The sequence below is a fragment of the Lithobates pipiens genome, unplaced genomic scaffold (assembly GCF_037356315.1).
Source record: "Lithobates pipiens isolate NorthernLeopardFrog02 unplaced genomic scaffold, aLitPip1_a1.2 Scaffold_16, whole genome shotgun sequence".
Lineage (NCBI taxonomy): Eukaryota > Metazoa > Chordata > Amphibia > Anura > Ranidae > Lithobates > Lithobates pipiens.
The window spans coordinates 641527438-641546964 of NW_027507748.1; the positions used below are offsets into that span (position 1 = coordinate 641527438).

Below are 19527 nucleotides of genomic sequence, written 5' to 3' on the forward strand. Positions count from 1 at the left end.
CGCATTTCAATGAAGGAGAAAAATTACCTGTTTGCAAATTTTTATAACAAACTATTAAACATGATTTTTTTTTTTTGCATCTTTTTTTGTTTGTTTAGCAAAAAATAAAACTCCCAGCTGTAATTAAATACCACCAAAAGAAAGCTCTATTTGTGGGAAAAAAATGATAAAAATATCATTTGGATACAGTGTTGTATGGCCGTGCAATTGTCACTCAAAGTGCATCAGCGCTGAAAGCTGAAAATTGGTCTGGGCAGGAGGGGGGTTTAAGTGCCAAGTAAGCAAGTGGTTAAATACAAGCTGGAACACTCTGCAGCAGACTGAGAGGATGAACTCACAGTACTATTTGTATATTACTTATGATAATTAACCCCTTGCCACCCATGCCCATTCTGAGACTTCTCTCCTACATGTAAAAATCATCATTTTTTTATGCTAGAAAATTACTCAGAACCCTCAAGCATTATACATTATTTTAGCAAACACCCTATGGAATGAAATGGTGGTCTTTGCAACTTTGTATGTTACACGATATTTGCGCAGCAATTTTTAAAACTTTTTTTTGGAAAGAAACTGTTTCATTCATAAAAAAAAACCCACTAAAGTTAGCACGATTTTTTGTTGTGTACTAAGCGATGCTTTACATTTTTTTACAGGTTACATGTTTAGAGTTACAGAGGAGGTCTAGTGCTAGAATTATTGCTCTCGCTCTAACGATCGTGGCGTATGTAACCTGTGTGTATCTGGCTCTGATACTAACCAGTGCCTACCCAGGGACTGACTATTATCTCTCCTCAGCCTATTCCCACACACCCTCTCACCTGATGACCTGTGAATGGGGCAATCACTCCCGCAGTGTTATTGTGTTCTGCCAGTGAATACAATGATTAGTGTTGCTAACTATAGCTGGCAGCACTGATTGTTTTGGGGAAAACCTGACAGGCTGGTTGTACTCAAGTCGGTTACTAGGTTGACTTGTGTAAAACCAGCTAGCCCATACATAGATCGACTATGGCTGGTGTCTGCTTAATTGGTGTAATTTCAATCCATGTATGGCCCGCTTAACCACTACACAGTCCCTAAACATCCTTCCACAAACCTTTACATTTTTCCTTCCCAGATTACTTCATCCTCCTCTCCTATACATAGTGCCCACTGTCATACTCTCCACACTTCTCTCCTATACATAGTGCCCACTGTCATACTCTCCACACTTCTCTCCTATACATAGTGCCCACCGTTATACCCTCCCTCCACACTCCTCTCCTGTAATTACTGCTTACTGTCCTACTCTCCACACTTCTCTTCTGTACATAGTGCCCACTGTCATACCCTCCACACTCTTCTCTTATACATAGTGCCCAATGTCATACCCTCTACACTGCTCTGCTGTGCATACTGCCCACTGCCATACCCTCTGCACTCCTCTCATGTACATAGTGCCCACTGTTAGACTCTCCACATTCCTCTCCCTCACCTGCACATACTTCCCACTTTTATACCATCCATACTCCTCCCCTATGCCTCTTACCCACAAAAACTGTTCTTTAAAATTATACTGAATATCCTCAATGTTACCAGCTCTAGAATGGGCACTTTTGTCAGTTCAACTAAAGGAAATCTCCCAGTCCTCATATTTGTTCTGCCCCATTATTAGTACTTATTTAATTTTGTAATTACTATTGTGATGTATAGAGGAACATAGGGGATGTCAGCTACTCTAAATATAGCACTTGTAAAAAAAGCGTCCCTGAAATTATTTTTGAAATGTTGACAACTATGCACTTAGGCACTGCCCAAGGGCCACAGGGTCAGTAGGGGGCCCCATGAGAGACTCCTGTGATATTAAAGAGGTAGTAAACTTTTCTAACATTACTACTTTTTAGAGGCCCTGGGGTAGGTTATGCCATAATGTACAAATATGCACAGCATATTAGCACATTAGGGCACACTTAAATGGTCAGACTGAGCCCTCCAGTGCTGTGCTGTGATCAATCCGGCGGGGCCCGGGCACTTCCATCTTCACCCGGTCTTCCTTCTCGGTTTTGTGCCTTCGGTCATTTGCCTTGGCCAGGCTGCCTTGATGCCATTCCCAGACATGCTCATGTGCATCCTCTTTATCTCATCCCCCCCTTTCTCTCTCATCCTCCCTCCCTTACCCCTCACACCTCTTTCATCCCCTTTCTCTCTCTCTCTCTCTCTCTCTCTCTCATCCTTCCTCTCTCTCTTTAATTTAATTTGTTATAACAAAAAATAGTTTGCATTTTTATTTATTGTTTATAAAATGCCCCACCAAAATCCTCAGCACCAGGCCCATGATGTTCTTAATCTGGCCCTGCATAGAGGGTTAGAATCTACCTAAGTCCCGTGCCAGATTTGTACGGCAATAGGGGCAATTCCCCTGGGCCCCCTGCCAGAAGGGGGCCCAAACATCCATTATAAAAAAATGAAACTTTAACTAGACTTTAGTAGTATGTTCGTTAAAGGGAATTGTCCAGTTTGCAGCCTTTGACAAAGCTCCGGTGTTCTGTCGAGAAGTACTGCCCATCGAATAGTGCCCGGTATGTACTGTGCATGTGCCTTACGGAACAGCACAACAGCTGATTTGCCAATCAGCTGGTCTGACGTAACCACGTCGCATGCGCACATCATAGGAGCTATATCTCAATGGGAGATACCATTTCACAGGCACAATTTGAACCTATACAAACAGAGAGGGAGACCGTAGTTCTCAGATTGTGCATTGCTGCTGGAGGGCGGCTAGTGGCTGTGTTGAAGAGCTGGTTTTGTCTGTGTTGCAAGCTGCCCTTTCACACAGGCAAAACTGGCCGTTCAACACAGCAAATCCGCCCTGCAACACAGACAAAACAGGATCATCGGCACACTGTAAAGCTGCCCCGCAACAGTGAGGCACAATGTGAGAACCAGTGTCCCCCCTCTGTTTGTATAGGTTTCAATTGTGGCTGTGAAATGGTATCCCTCATCAAGAGATGCCTTCTATGCTGTGCGATTGCGCCCTGGTCACGTCACTTCAGCTGATTGGCAAATCAGCGAAAGTGCGGCTCCATCCTTTGCATGCACGGGCACTATTCAATGGGGGGCACTTCTCGCCAAAACACCAGTCATGTCTTCCTCCATCTCAACAAGCAGTTTTATTACACGATGAAGGGTCTACTGATACCTTTCCAGGTGTTAATGTAGCTATAGAATATATTTGACCATGATGGTTACTAATTGTTTGGGAGAAATGTTGTTCAGCAAATTGGCAGTGATAAAGAATTATCTGAGAACCACGATGACCCATGAAAGACTAAAGCCCCGCACAGACGGGCCAAATGCCAGGTGACATCGGGCAGTTCAATAAAAACTGTCCGACATTCTGCCTGTGTATATGCCAGTCGGTCCAAAAGAAGCCGGCTGGAAAACCAGCAGCCAAATGGCTCCAGATTAGCGCTCTTAGCCAATGGCAGAGAGTGCTGATCAGAGTGTTCTGGGGAGCTGTCCCCCTGTCAGACACAACAGCTTAGCAGGGGAGATTGCTGTACTAAGGTTGGATAGTGAGTACAGCGGCTCCGACTGGAGCTGACATTTTTTTTTGTTCAAAAACTGTGTACTGCGCTTAGGTGCTCTGTGCCAAATGGATGTCCTCCTGGATGTTTCCTCATGGTGATACAGTTGATGACTTAGTTAAAGATTTTGCAGATGCTAAGTGTGTATTCTCACAATCAATAATATTGAGGAAAAAATTCAGATAAGTGTTATCTTCAGAACCTAACATATTTCTTTTGAGGAAATTTTATTTATCATTCATTTCAGTGTACTTTTTTATTTGTTATATAATTATATTTCTTTGTTGAGGAGACCCCGAATTTGAGGTGCCCCACCAAGGTCTAAATCTGGCATTGTCTAAGCCGATCCATCAATTAGCTTACCGGTAAGTACAACTAGCATTGGATTTTTACATGTGATTATTGCCAGAGGCTATAGCTGCTACAGATAATAATAATCACTGTGTTCCCTCGGCAGGGATGGCTCCCCACGTCCGTGGTGCAGAAAAGAAAATTGCATCATGTATGGCCTGCTTTAAACTTCAAAAATGCTCAATAACCTCTAAAATGAACAGTTCAGATTGACTTCTTGGCCAAATGCTCATCATCCCTTATCGATTGACCCTGAAATACCTCATTATCACAAAACTAAAGTCATGTAGAGCCAAGCTTAGACTAATCATTGCTAATCAATTGATCTTGTCAGTAAAGTCCACAGTCGCAGAACAAACCTTGACAAAAATGGACCACTGACCATCGTGAGCAAATTATCAAACAGGTTCTTTCTGCCTGAGTCACAAGACATCTGGTAGCTGTAAAGGCTTTAATAGAGAAGATGTCTCACCAAGAATTAGTTGGTGGAGGTACCAACTCATATTCAACCCCCCCTGACCTTTTGCAATATTAATGTGTGATTTGGTGGATACTATGTGAAATCATGACCATCACACACAGAGATTCTCTAAGCCCTTGTACACACGGTCGGAGATTCCGACGGAATGTGTCCTATCGGACCATTTTGTCGGATATTCCGTCTGTGTGTGGTCTCCATCAGACTGTTTCCATCGGAATATCCGACGGACCAACTTTTCCAACTTGCTGGTAAAATTTTCCGACAAAATGCTCCAAACAGACATACTCCAATCATGTGTAGCCTACTCCGACGGACAAAGTGCCACGCATGCTCAGATCAAATTCCTAGACCAAAGCTATTGGCTACTAGCCTAAACCTAGTCCCGTTGTAACGAAATAAAGTCATCACGTTATGTACAATCGGATTTTCCGACAACTTTGTCCGACCGTGTGTATGCAACAGTTTCGGACAAAATCCGTCGGACAAAATCTGTTGGACAAAATCCAATGGATTTGGTTGTCAGAATGTCCGACCGTGTGTACAAGGGTTTACATTTTACAAATCCTATCTATGTAATAATAATTTCCATTGATCTAAAGTTCTTCATAGTTCCCCATAGAAAATCCCAAAATGACCAAATCCGTGCATTGTGTAGTTGAATCAGGTGTAACATCATGTATGGAAACCTTACTGAGGAATTTACCACAAGCTAACATGCACAGTACATAAAAGACAGACACATCCAGATTCACCACTATAATTGTGTCTAATCTGTAGCTAAGGATCCTTTAAATCTGCCTTTCTTAACCTTTTTACCTCTGAGGAACCCTTGAAATAATATTCAGGTTTCAGGGAACCCCTGCAGATTAGTCCATTAGGGGTCATTGGAAAAGCAATCTTTACATAGGTCAGTGGGAGAAATGCTCCACTTGCAGTGGTGATAAGAATATCACCTTCAATAGCTCTGCCAAGTGGTGCTGGACCTGGAACTACGAAGGCACCATCAGATGGGAGGTCATATAACCACAGCTCAATAAACCCCAGCGAACTGTGGAGAAACCCTAGGGTTCCACGGAACCCTGTTTGAAAATGGCTGCTTTAAATTGTATTGCAGACGTTTAGGTATATTACTGGAACTAGATTCTTTTCACTTGGTCTGGTCATACTCTTTAAAGCACTGGCCAAAAGTTTCATTTGAGGGCCAACATTCTAATGCTACTGTATTAAATACAAATCTATTATATATATTTTTTTGTTATAACTTCTATTTATTGAGAGTTATATAAAATATACAAAACAGAGCCTTCCGTGCATGCCTTGGCTCGCAGTAGTACAAAACAAACCACACTCAATGGGCGGAAACTTTGCTCAGAGTACCATAACATGAGTAATGACAAATGCATAGAAGCACAGTCTCACCCCATCTCCAGTAGGAGCATATTTGTAGTGAAATGGAATGAAAGATAAAAAAAGGGGGGTGTGGTGGGGGGGGGGGGGGGGAGAGAGAATAAAACAAGACAGAACATCAAAATTGCTAATATCATACCTTAAGGAGACAGTGTAAGAGGTGGACATGTAATGAAATGCCAGTGAAATGGCTGCCTTATCAGATTCAACCCAAATATCCCACACGTTGTGAAACTTTTTGGGACTCCCTCTGGTATTAGGTTGATTTATCGATAAAGGAACTGGAAAATGGACAATCAATTTAGGGGCAGTAGAAGATTTCCATTGAAGCACTATTGCCTCTCTGGCATAAAATAGTAACAGGCCAAGCAAGGTCCGGACCGCTCTAGTGTGAGCTAGAGCATCCACCAATTCTAGTACGCAGGTTTCCACCAAAAGGGAACATTTATTGTTTTCTAACTTTGGATAGTGTAAAAGTTTTGGAACTTCTGTCTATGTTCCTTCTTGGGACTTTTCTCCTTACTCCCTGCCTGGAAATATAACAGGAGGTGAGAGAACTCTTCCCTAAGCTAGTTGCACTTTTGATAGTTGTCAGCAGAACAGGTGTCCCCATCAGCAGATTTCCCACCTACAACTGTAACAATTTAGATCTCCCCTCATAGCAGATGCTAGAGCAGAAGGTGAAGACAGATGAACCCTATCCATGTTAATATAATGTTTACATTGTCAGTTTTCCTGGATGTTTGATTCAAGTTTATTCCACCCATTTCTTAAAAGGTGTAATGTGCCCAAATGCTTTTCAACTCATAACAACCACCAGTTCCAATGCTAAAAGTAATATGAGAAAATGTTGGTTTCTTTAGCAGACTGGGACCCCCCTCAGAATTACAAATGGAAAAGAAAAAAACATTCTCAAGAGAGGGAATCTGTTGTTTTTTTTGTGTTAATAAAGCGTTAAACTCCTTCAGCTACTATTAGCATGCAAAGGGCATGTGTAAAAGGATAGCCTGTGTGAGGACGGAATTTGCTCTGTCAAGCACATTTACGATCCTATGAGCTGGGGCGATATCTTTGAGATAATATTCAGTGGCCTATGGACATGTGTGTATTTTGCTTGCCATAAACATTGGTAGAGAATATCCAGATCAATAATAAAACAGATCTCAGGAGAACTTTGATCTAATGATATCATCGGATCAGGGACACTAACTGCCAACCATCTGTTGTCTAGGGACATAGGGACACTAAAGGCAATAAAGGAGCATGCAGCATTATGACAACTTATTAGTATAAAAACCTGTCATGGGGATAAACTTTGAGGCTGGCAAAGTTGTTCTCTACTTCTGAAAATACCAGCTGTCTCACTGACATGCTGACCCTCTTACACAGAGACTTCCGACTTTTCTGACCCCAATACTTGATCAGGGTGAGCGGCTCAAAGTAATGATGTCATAGGGTCAGCATATTATATGCTTTGTATACAGAACTAAATGAGGCTGTACAGTCCACTAGCCAATTGTATGCAGAGAAAGAGGATTGCTGATTTTTGTTTGCCCTACAGAGAGTCTTGTGATTGTGACCATCATCCCACTGATGGAAGTTAGAAATATTCAGCATATCCCCCAATCTCTTTGTGAACCAAGTTCGTCCTTCTTTCCCTACCCCATTGTCCCTTTAATATATACACTGCGATTAGTTATGTACTAATTAACTGCCAAAAGTATTATACAGTAATATAAATTGGATTAAACCTCTATGTTTTTGCATTTGGCATTATGTAAAGCCAGTATAAAGAAAAAATGTATTGAAAAAGTTTTACCAATCATTTTTCGTGCACTCATTCTCTGTGGGTTCTCAATCTTAGCCCTTGTACACACGGTCAGAGATTCCGACGGAATGTGTGCTATCGGACCGTTTTGTAGGATGTTCCGACTGTGTATGGTCTGCATCGGACTGTTTCCATCTGAAAATATCCGACGGACCAACTTTTCCAACTTGCCGGTAACATTTTCCGACAAAATGCTCCGATCGGACATTCTCCGATCATGTGTAGCCTACTCCGACGGACAAAGTGCCATGCATGCTCAGATCAAATTCCTAGACCAAAGCTATTGGCTACTAGCCTGAACGTAATCCTGTTGAAACGAAATAACGTCATCACGTTATGTACAATCGGATTTTCCGACAACTTAGTCCGACCGTGTGTATGCAACATCACTTCCGGACCTCTTCCGGAATTAATCCATTGGAATTACTCCGACGGATTTGGTTGTCGTAATCTCCGACCGTGTGTACAAGGGCTAATATCTCTTACATTGGAAAGCAGCCAATTATTCTACCAGGAGTGTTGGAGATAAACCATGCAAGCACATACAGAACATGCAAACTCCATGCAGGCAGTGTTCTGGCTGGTATTCATACTGGAGACCCCAGTGCTGCAAGACAGGAGTGCTAACCACTAAGCAAATGTGCTGCCCTATATGAATGGTGAGTACCTACTGGTCTATGTGGGGTTCATGCTACTTTTTTCCCCACAACTTAATAGTTAAAGGCCATGGTTGGGCTTATTTAACAAGGAAGTCTCAGAAACAAGACTCCCCAAATATGACGTAGGAGACAGTAAAAATGCTCTGAAATGCAGATGATCACTGTGCAAAATGTAAAGTGTCTCCTAAAATGCTCCATTATTCTGATTTATGTGCTAGTAGTGATGTAGCAGATTTTACCTAGATGTCACCGCAATGTGTTACATTAATAAATATCCCATCCACATATCTTTCATCATGCTGGAAAATAACTTTGTTCCATATTTATCTATTGTCAATAAAAAAACATTTGTAACCAAATTTGTGGTATAGTGGTCAGACAAGATAGAAAAAAAAGCCTTGTTTATGGCCAGCCAAAGGCTCCTTACACACGGTATTGATGTATTAACGCATTTAAACACATATGCTATCCACTAAGCCCATATATCTGCCTGGCAGAACTAGGGCTGTTGGTTTGAAACCCAACCATGACACTACCTGCATGGCATTGGCATGTTCTGCCTGAGTACTTTGGTTTCTTTCCAGACCATAAAGACATGCTGGTAGGTAAATTTGCTCTAGTATGTATATGTATGAATGTGAGTTAGGGACCTAATGCCACGTACACACGACCGGACTTTTCGACAGCAAAGGTCCAACGTAACAAATCCGTCAGACAATTAGATCGTGTGTGGGCTCCATCGGACCTTTGCTGTCCAAAAATCTGACGGACTTTAGAAATAGAACATGTTTCAAATTTTTCTGACGGAACTCCGCCGGTCCCAGCTCCTATGGAAAAATCCGCTGGTCTGTATGCTAGTCCGATGGACGAAAACTGACGCTAGGGCAGCTATTGGCTACTGGCTATGAACTTCCTTATGCTAGTCCGGTCGTCATCACGTTCAAATCCGTCAAACTTTGGTGTGATTGTGTGTGGCCAAGTCCGTTCATTTGGAAAGTCCATCGGAAATCCGCCGAAAGTCTGTCGGGAAGACCGTCGGACCTAGTCTGCCAGAAAGTCCGGTCGTGTGTACGCGGCATTAGAATTATAAACTCCAGGGACTTATGTGAAGGTGCTAGTAATAACTTGTAATAACAAAATATACATAATATAAAGTCTCTAGCACCCAGAATGCCAAATATTCAAATACTATAATCTACAACCCAAGGGGGAGGTCGGATCCATGTGCATGTTTATTTGTGTGTATGCACATAAATACTGACCGGTAAAACATATTTTTGTGGGGGGTTTTTACAGATGTAAATGCGCTATATGAGTACATATTATAAAAAAAATATATACATAATATAAAAATTCTAGTGCACAAAATGCCAAATATTCAGATACTATAATCTACAACCCAAGGGGGTGGTGTGATCCATGTGCGTGCTCATGCTTATTTGTATGCGCATAAAATACAGACCAGTAAAGCATATTTTTGTGTGTTTTTTTTTTTGTTTTTTTCACTGATCTAAAGGCAACATTATTTCACTGATACCATTGAAGACACCTGCATTCGGATCAGTACAAACATACAGTACGCCGAACACCTAAAAACTTGGCGTTTTTGGTGTGCAAGAGCCCTAAGGCTGACATGCAAAGCACAACAATCGATCTGTTGTATTCAGTACTGCAAAATTATTATTATTTTTTTAATGATTTTTGCTCATGTCTCCTGCATAGTTCGCTCAAAGCACAAAAAGGAAACTAGAATGTATAAAAGGTTACAAATTGGGATCGGTTAGGTGGTAAACAATGGAGTGTTTACATAACTTCAGAGTATGAAAAAGGAAATTTAACTGTAAATATTCCAGACCTGGTGAGTGCACAGAACAGAATCTGATGGAAGAACAGCACAGCATGGATTTTATTGTGGGTGGATTATGTCCCGCTGTCGCCGAATGAACAATAAACAAAGGCAGTTCTGTCCAAATCACATGCAGTGACATGGGACACATAGAATGTCTACTGCTCAGTGACAGCGCCTGCACCTTCTACCAGATCTGCTGATCAACACACAACATTGGATATGATATCTACAAGAGCTACTAACTCCTTCTGTAGTATATTCAGCAGGTAACACTAGATCTACATAGGTAACACTGTGTGTAACATCTACCTGGGAGTATTATCATATGATTCCTTATTTAGCAGTCAGCAGTTACACATCTACATAGGATTATTATTATCATAAGACTCCTTATGTAGTATATTCAGCAGGTTAAACTGTATATAACATCTACATAGGAGTATTATCATAGGACTCCTTATGTAGCAGCCAGCAGGTAACACTGTATATATAACATCTACATAGGAGTATTATCATAAGACTCCTTCTGTAGTATATTCAGCAGGTTACACTGTATATAACATCTACATAGGATTATTACTATCATAAGACTCCTTATGTAGCAGCCAGCAGGTAACACTGTATATAACATTTGCACATAATCATTATTCTTATCAGAAGCCTCCATATGTAGCAGGCACATACTGTATATACTGACCAGTTGCCAGAGCCCACAATGCAGACCTTCAGAGGCATGGCTTTGTGCTGATCTGTCCTCGGCTGTCACCTTGCACTTTGTAACTCCAGATCGGACTAGCCCTGTAATGTCAAACTTCTGCCATTTAAACATGTGCTGACAGTCTTGGGAAACTCAGGCCGCGCCTCCCGGGCTCTGATTGGCGGAAAGATGACGGCTTGCCCCCCTTGGCTCGCGGCGCTGCACCCCTGTGTGGTGGAGTTGTACCAGGATGTGCACCTGGCAGGGAATAGACTGTCCGCAGAGCGGGGACTGGATAGGCCGCCATTGTCATCTGATCAGGTCATTAAAGGGACACTAAACCATAGACTTATTCTACAAAAATAATCCACCTTCTCGATGATCTTGTGTTCTGTTTTTTGCTTACAAACGTCTGTTAAAGCTTGGTGAGCAAAGGTGAGAGGTAAGTAATAAGCGTGGTATAGAATATCAACAACAATTAGGTGCTGTGTGACTTACGGAAGCCATAGCTTATTCAGAAGTTACCAGTGAGAATGAAAAATCGACATTATACAGACTATATAAACAAAGATCTACATGACAAAACATACCACATAAATAAAAATATACATTATACATACCACAAACACAACTATACATACCACATAAACAAAAACATACATTATACATACCAAATAAACACAAATCTACATTATACATACCACATAAACAAAAACATACATTATACATACCAAATAAACACAAATCTACATTATACATACCACATAAACAAAAATATATATTACAAAACTGACCACATAAATAAAAATCTACATTATACATACCACGTAAACACAAAATGTAGCACTAACCCCTGAAGGAGCTGCTGGTTATTTTTGGGCTTACCGTTACCTTCCACTCTCCTTACTACACATCTAGAGGATGTCCCGTGGTAGATGGCCCAGTAACTTGAGACTGACAATAGATCCACTTGAATGGATTTTATTTGCAAACTTAAACCATTGAGCAGTCTTTTAACTTGGGATCAGAGGGTTGGGAAGGAAGTTCAGGAACTCTCAATGTCAAAGTCCGAAAACAACCCCTTGCCGCCGAGCAGATTTGCGTACTCGGCTTCCGGGGGTTATACCGGGATGATGCCCGCACCTGTAGGCATCATCCTGGTACCGTTTTTCAGAGCGGGCGATTGGCTTTCCAGCCATAACAACCGATGCGGCTAAAAGCTGCTGGGGATTTATGCTGGAGGAGCGGGAGGGGACGTCCCCCCCTCCCGCCGCTCTTACCGGTGCTCCCGTTCAATCGGGAGCACCGATCACACATTCGATTCCTCCGGCGGCTGGACAGGGACTGGAATGCAGCCGTAAGCGGCTTCATTCCAGTCTCCTAATGGTAAACACGGAAGCGACATCATGGCGTCACTTCCTGTTTACTCAGCTGCCAATGGCGCCGGATTTAAAAAAAAAATACACTATTCAGAATCGCCGAAAATGGCGATCTGAATACTTTGAAGTGTAAAGGAGGGATGGGGGTCTTTTAGACCCCCGATCCCTCCATAAAGAGTACCTGTCACCACCTATTACTGTCACAAGGGATGTTTACATTGCTTGTGACAGCAATAAAAGTGATAAAAAATTTTTTTTTTAAAAACAATTTATTCATTTTAAAATAAATAAAAAATTTTTTTTTTAAAGCGCCCGCCGTCCCCGCGAGCTCGCAAAGCAAAGAAAACGCATACGGAAGTCGCGCCCACGTATGTAAACGGTGTTCAAATCACACATGTGAGGTATCGCCGCGATCGTCAGAGCGAGAGCAATAATTCTAGCACTAGACCTCCTCTGTAACTCTAACCTGGTAACTGGAAAAAAAATTGAAAGCGTCGCCTATGGAGATTTTTAGGTACCGTAGTTTGTCGTCATTCCACGAGTGCGCGCAATTATAAAGTGTGACATGTTTGGTATCTATTTACTCAGCGTAACATCATCTTTTACATTATGTAAAAAAATTGGGCTAATTTTACTGTTTCGTTTTTTCCCAAAAAGTTGCGTCTAAAACACTGCTGCACAAATACCGTGTGACATAAAATATTGCAAAAATCACCGTTTTATTCTCTAGAGTCTCTGCTAAAAAATATATATATATATATAATGTTTGGGGGTTCCAAGTAATTTTCTAGCAAAAAATATGGATTTTAACTTGTAAACACCAAATGCCAAAAATAGGCTTAGTCATGAAAGGGTTATAAAGAACTTGCTTACTTTGACTGCATCCAGAGAATAGCCATTCGCAGCTGGATGATCACTCAGGTTGGACAGTCCCTCTCTCACAAGGCCTAGCAGCCAACACGGTGCTTACTCAGGAACAAAATCTTTGTCACAGACGTTGTTGCAGAACACATAGGGGAAACTAAGCTTTAGAACACTTGTAGGATACCTGGATCTTTCAGCCTGCTTGGCGATATCCACAAGACCGGATTCTCTCGTAACTTCAGCCCTTCCAGGCTCTTGTTAAGAAAACCAACCCATGCGTGATGTTCTTCTAAAGAGTCTTCCCCTGGAATGCTTGAAGTACACTGGCTGTCTCCCGAACCGGAGACGGCACCCATCCACCTCAGAATCCTCCTTTAGTATCCCCGCCTTGGGCTAGCCCCGAGGCATTAAAGTCGGGTGGATCCGCACCCCAGGCCATAGCCTTCCTGGGAGCTGGTCAGGACATCATACTGGACTGGAACCCCGAACCACGTGACGTCCGCATCTTAAATACCCTCTCCCAGAGGGCACAGCGAGAGGGCCACTCCCACTGACCTGGCTCCGAAAGAGAGTAACTTAAAGAGGAAGTAAACCCTTCCAAACAACTTGGACCTATAGGTAAGCCTAGATTAAGGCTTACCTGTAGGTCCAAGCAATATCTCCTAAACCTATATGGTTTAGGAGATATTTGCCCGAAAATGGGCACCGCTGTCTACGGCGCATGCGTGACGTCATCGCGGCTTCGCCGTATGGCAGTGGCGGAGCTGCGAGACGCGACTCCCGTGCGCATGCGCGGGAGTGACGTCATCGCGGTTGCGCCGCTGTGATTCGTCGGAGCTGCGAGACGCCACAAGCAACATGGATGCGGCGGACTACAGGGGACAGCGGCGACTTCGCTGGCTCCTGTGTCAGGTAAGTGACACATAATGAGCTACTATGCGATGCATAGTAGTCCATTATGCTTTACCTTTGCAGGTAAAAAAAGAGGAAGTAAACCCATCAGGGTTTACTTCCTCTTTAAGCGCCCTACCAGACCATAGTTCCACGCCTGCCACAAGAGACAGTGCCCCCTGTGGCCAGGCTGAACATCTCACAGTTCATTCAGACTGATACAGAAGTCAAATTTAGATAAATAAACCCAAACCTAACTGTAGTTTAGGCAAAGTTTAATTTTGAAAAACGCATAGCGCGTTCTCTTCAGGAGCCCGTCGCTACAAAAATATACATTACAAAACATACCACATAAATAAAATATACATTATACATACCACAAACACAATTATACATTATACATACCGCATACACAAAAATCTACATTATACATACCACATAAACAAAAATCTACATTAAAAAACATACCACATAAATAAAAATCGACATTATACATACCACATAAACACAAATATACATTATACATATCACTTCCTAAAAAATATACATTTTACATACCACATAAACAAAAATCTACATTACAAAACATACCACATAAATAAAAATCTACATTATACATACCATGCAAACACAAATCTACATTACAAAACAACAACATAAAAAAACATACATTATACATACCACATAAACAAAAATATACATTACAAAACATACCACATACATAAAAATATACATTATACATACCACAAACACAACTATACATTATACATACCACATACACAAAAATCGACATTATACATACCACATAATAAAAATATACATTACAAAACATACTGCATAAACAAAAATACACATTTTACATACCACATAAACAGAGAATATACATCAGAAAACATAACATAAACAAAACTATACATTGTCATATAAACATATGTATTACAGTGGAGTTCCACCCAAAAGTGGAACTTCTGCTCATTTGTCTCCTCTCCCCCTCCAATGCCATAATTGGCACCTTTCGGGGAGGAGGGGGGCAGGATACCTGTCTTTGACACACAATGGCGGCGGCAGCACCCAACAGCTGAGGGAAGCATCAGCTGCTGTGCCAACATCGCTGGACTCCAGGACAGGTGTCCTATTGTTAAAAGCCAGCAGCTACAGTATGTGTAGCTGCTACCAGCTTTACACATCTAGAAAGTGGCATTTTTGCCCATTCTTTACAAAATAGCTCATTTATATTTTTGTTTGTAACATGAAAAATTAGGAACATTTCAAGGGGTGTGAATACTTTTTCAAGGCACTGTAATGCCCCGTACAACCGATCGGACATTCCGCCAACAAAACTGTGGATTGTTCGAAGGGTGTTGGCTCAAACTTGTCTTGCATACACATGGTAACACACAAATGTTGGCCAACAGTTATGAACGTGGGAACGTGGTGACATACAAGATGTATGGCGAGCCGAGAAAAAATAAGTTTAATAGCCAGTGCGGCTCCTGCTTGATTCTGAGCATGCGTGAACTTTTGTTCTTCGGACTTGTGTACACACGATCAAAATTCCGACAACAAAGTTTTGTTGGTGGAAAATTTGAGAACCAACTAGCCAACATTTGTTGGTGGAAAGTCCAACAGCAAATGTTTGATGGAGCATACACACGTTCAGACTTTCAGCCAATAAGCTCACACCCATCCAATCGTGTGTATGGGGCATAAGACTTATGCCGCGTACACACGACCGGACTTTTCGACGGACTTGATCTGGCGGACAATCCAACAGACTTTGCAGCTGAGGTCCGCCAGACTTTCAAACGAATGGACTTGGCCACACACGATCACTCCAAAAGTCCGACGGATTTGAACGTGATGACGTAGAATAAGGAAGTTCATAACCAGTAGCCAACAGCTGCCCTAGCGTCGGTTTTAGTCCATCGAACTAGCACACAGACGACCGGATTTCTCGACCGAAGAAAGTGCCTCATCATTAATCCCCCCACCAACAATCCTCATAACGTCTTTGTTTAGTGTGAAAGGAAAGGATTTTAGTTAGAGGTATCGGAGTAAAGGTGGCTGAATACAAATGCATGCCACACTTTTCACATATTTATTTGTAAAACAAAATTTTGAAAATCATTTATAATTTTCCTTCCAATTCACAATTATGGGGGTTATTTACGAAAGGCAAATCCACTTTGCACTGCAAGTGCACTTGGAAGTGCAGTCACTCTAAATCTAAGGGGTAGATCTGAAATGAGTGGAAGCTCTGCTGACTTTTTCATCCAATCATGTACAAGCTAAAATGCTGTTTTTTATTTTGCTTGCATGTCCCCCTTGAATCCACAGCGACTTTACTTCCAAGTGCACTTGCAATGCAAAGTGGATTTTCCTTTAGTAAATAACCCCCAATGTGCCACTTTGTTTTGGTCAATCCTATAAAATCACAATAAAATACATTTATGTTTTTGGCTGTAACATGACAAAATGTGGAAAGTGTCAAGGGGTATGAATACTTTTTCAAGGCACTATAGCCACTGTGCTACTCAATGCTGCTATGTTTCCACTTTCTGACATCTTGAGGCACTCGTGATGTAACCCTGGCCTCAAAAATGTGCAGTTTGAGGTATTACATCATCCCGCACCAGCCAATGAACACGCCCAAAGACCAACACCAGGAAGGGTCCAGGGAGAAGATGCTGGCACAATCGTGGTATTGTAGATTTTGACTTTTAAGGAGGAGGCAAGTATAAGGACTTTAGTTCTGTTGTATTTTTGGTGCACTTGTATTGTTTTTTTAACCCCAACCCATCAACTGTCCCCAGTTCAGCAAGATATCAACTGCTGGTCCTTGTTGGTGCCATACAGCTGCTTATCAAAATCTTTTGTGCCAGGCCTGCCCATGCACTCTGCAGCCTCTATTTAATGCTATGGAGAGTTAGGCAAGCTATGCATGATACAATGATCATAGTAGAAGAAAATAAACTTGCTAGATTCCCCCATCAACACAATGGGGGTTATATACGAAAGGGCAAATCCACTTTGCAAAGTGCACTTGAAATTGCACTGATAGTGCAGTCGCTGTAGATCTGAAGTGGACATGCAAGGAGAATAAAAAACAGCATTTTAGCTTGCACATGTTTGGATAATAAAATCAGCAGAGCTTCCCCTCATTTCAGCTCTACCCCCCAGATTTACAGCAACTGCACTTCCAAGTGCACTTTCAGTGCAATATCAAGTACTCTTTGCACTTCTAGTGCAAAGTGGATTTGCCTTTCGTAAATAACCCCCTTAATGTGTTGATGGGGGAATCCCTCCCATAGCACTATTTTCTTCTGCCGGCGGGTAGCCTTCCCTGCTGAATCACTATTACTGCTGTTGGCTATAGCCACTGTCTGTAATCACATGCTAAAAATCCAACAGGCTGTTTGTACTGAAGTCGATCAGTGGATCGACTTCAGTACAAACAGCCTGCTCATAGATGGATTGCATCTTGGTCTTGAGATTCAAACAATCTATGGCCAGCTTTAGTATAGAGTACAATAAGGACTACATGGAGAATGCTGCACACACACACAGGCCTGGCAAGAAAAGATGAAGCCACACAAAAGTTTACAAAATAAGCGTAACTGCACCCTTTTAGGTGCAAGCTTTGGGGCTGTCATCCTGATCATGGTTTTACCAGCTACAAATACTGCAGCTGCTGACTTTTAAAATAATGACACTTACCCGCCCAGCACGCCCGCGATGTCGGCACCCGAAGCTGATCTCTCGATCGTCTCTCGGGTGCTGTCGCCGCCATCTTGGGTATGGGAATCAGGAAGTGGAGCCTTGCGGCTTCATTTCCCGGTTCCCTACTGCGCATGCGCGAGTCGCGCTGCGCAATAAGGATGGTCCCCGCTGTCTCTGGGATCCGTGTGTTTCCCAGCAGACAGCGGGGGACCTTCGGAAAGGGGTGTAGCTTCTGCAGATATCTATGCCGGAAGTGGGTGCAGATACCTGTACTGTACAGGTACCTGCACCCCCCTGAAAGGTGCCAATTGTGGCGCCGGAGGGGGGGAGGGTTCCAATGAGCGGAAGCTCCACTTTAGGGTGGAGCTCCGCTTTAAATCAATAAGGTAAGCATATAAAATATACACTCACTATCCAAGTGCCTTTAGACCGCCGCTAAGTCTTTCCAGCAATGTGTTTTTTGGGTTAGCTCACACTGCTTTGTCTCCTGGGATCGGCGTGCGTTCCAAGCCTCGATCTGGTAAGGGTTAGGACAGGAAGTGATGTTGGCGATTACCCAGAAGCCTCTAGGTCCAGACTTTACAAGCCGGCACCTTGATATAATCCCTGGAATTTCCAACTTTAAAGAGACAATGTCACCTTGCTCATGCAGAGAAAAACGACAGGGTCTCTGGAAAAGGGACCCCAGCCCCCCAGTATACTGACCTTACCTTCACTCCCTCACTTCTTAACTATTTCAAGGCTGTCAAGAGGCCAATCTTAGCTGTTGTAGTAGAATTTCATATTAACCAATATATTTTTTTGTTATTCATATTATTATTCATATTATTATTATTGTTATTATTGTTATTATTATATAGTAGTGGTCTTATCAATATTATTATTCAATATGTAAAGCAACAATTATTACTATTTAATAAAGTATACTATGTTTTCCATAGATTTAGAAAGATTTCATTTTAAATGTTACAGAAAAGAGAAGGAGGAGTGCATAAAGATGATGGAGAAGTGCAGAAAGGAGAAGGAGTGCAGAAAGGAGATAGAGAAGTACACAAAGAGGACAGTAGAGAGCATAAAGACGGGGGAGGAGCATAGAAAGTGGATGGAGGAGTACATAGAGGGGATGGAGGAGTAGAAAAAAGAAGGAGGAGAAGATGGAGGAGGGGGACTTAAGTAGAATCATACCGAAAAGGAAGGGGGGGGGGGGGTGAGAGGGTAAGAAAAAGAAGAAAGGATGAAGGGGGGGGAAGAGGAGGAAAAAAGGGCCGCCAGTAAGCTTAAGGATGGGGCAGGAATGGGGGGGGGGAGTTGGTAATAGAAAAAAGAAATGATGAAGGGGAAAAGAGGAGGAAAAAAGGGGGACGGAAAGTTGGGGGAAGATGGTAAGAGAAAGAAGACAGGATGAAGGGGTAAAGGGGGAGGAAAAAAGGATGGCCAGGAAGCTTAAGTATGTGGCAGGAATAGGGGAAGGAAAATTGGGGTGGGGGAACATAGGAATGAAAAAAGGCAGAAAAAAGGAGGGGGGGGGGGGGGGTTAGAACCAACACAGTAATCACCAAGCACGAGTCCTTGACTTAAGACGTATCAAATTCCCAACAATAACATCTCATCCAGGCCATGGCTGTCCATCTGCTGCCACACCCCATGAATCAATCCAAGTGGACCAAATTTTGGCAAATTTCTTAGGACACTTTTGATTGAGATAGGTTTATATAAGGGCAGAACTCTGTTCACCGCAGAATGCCAGGAAGTAGCATTTGGGGGTTGAGCAGATTGCTAACATAAAATAATTTCCCTGGTGCATAAAAGGAAGTGTAACATATAAAAAGTTT

At 42.3% G+C, this 19527-nt stretch overlaps 1 protein-coding gene across 1 annotated transcript in view; it reads right to left on the minus strand.

Annotated features, from left to right (window-relative positions):
• Positions 1–11007, minus strand: part of GPD1 (glycerol-3-phosphate dehydrogenase 1) — a 101828-nt gene extending 90821 nt beyond the window's left edge. Inside the window, exon 1 of the mRNA XM_077484302.1 lies at positions 10842–11007. Within this exon, the coding sequence (XP_077340428.1) occupies positions 10842–10879 (38 nt within the window). The 5' untranslated portion in view covers positions 10880–11007. The remainder of the gene's footprint in view (positions 1–10841) is intronic.
• Between the last annotated feature and the right edge of the window lie 8520 nt (positions 11008–19527).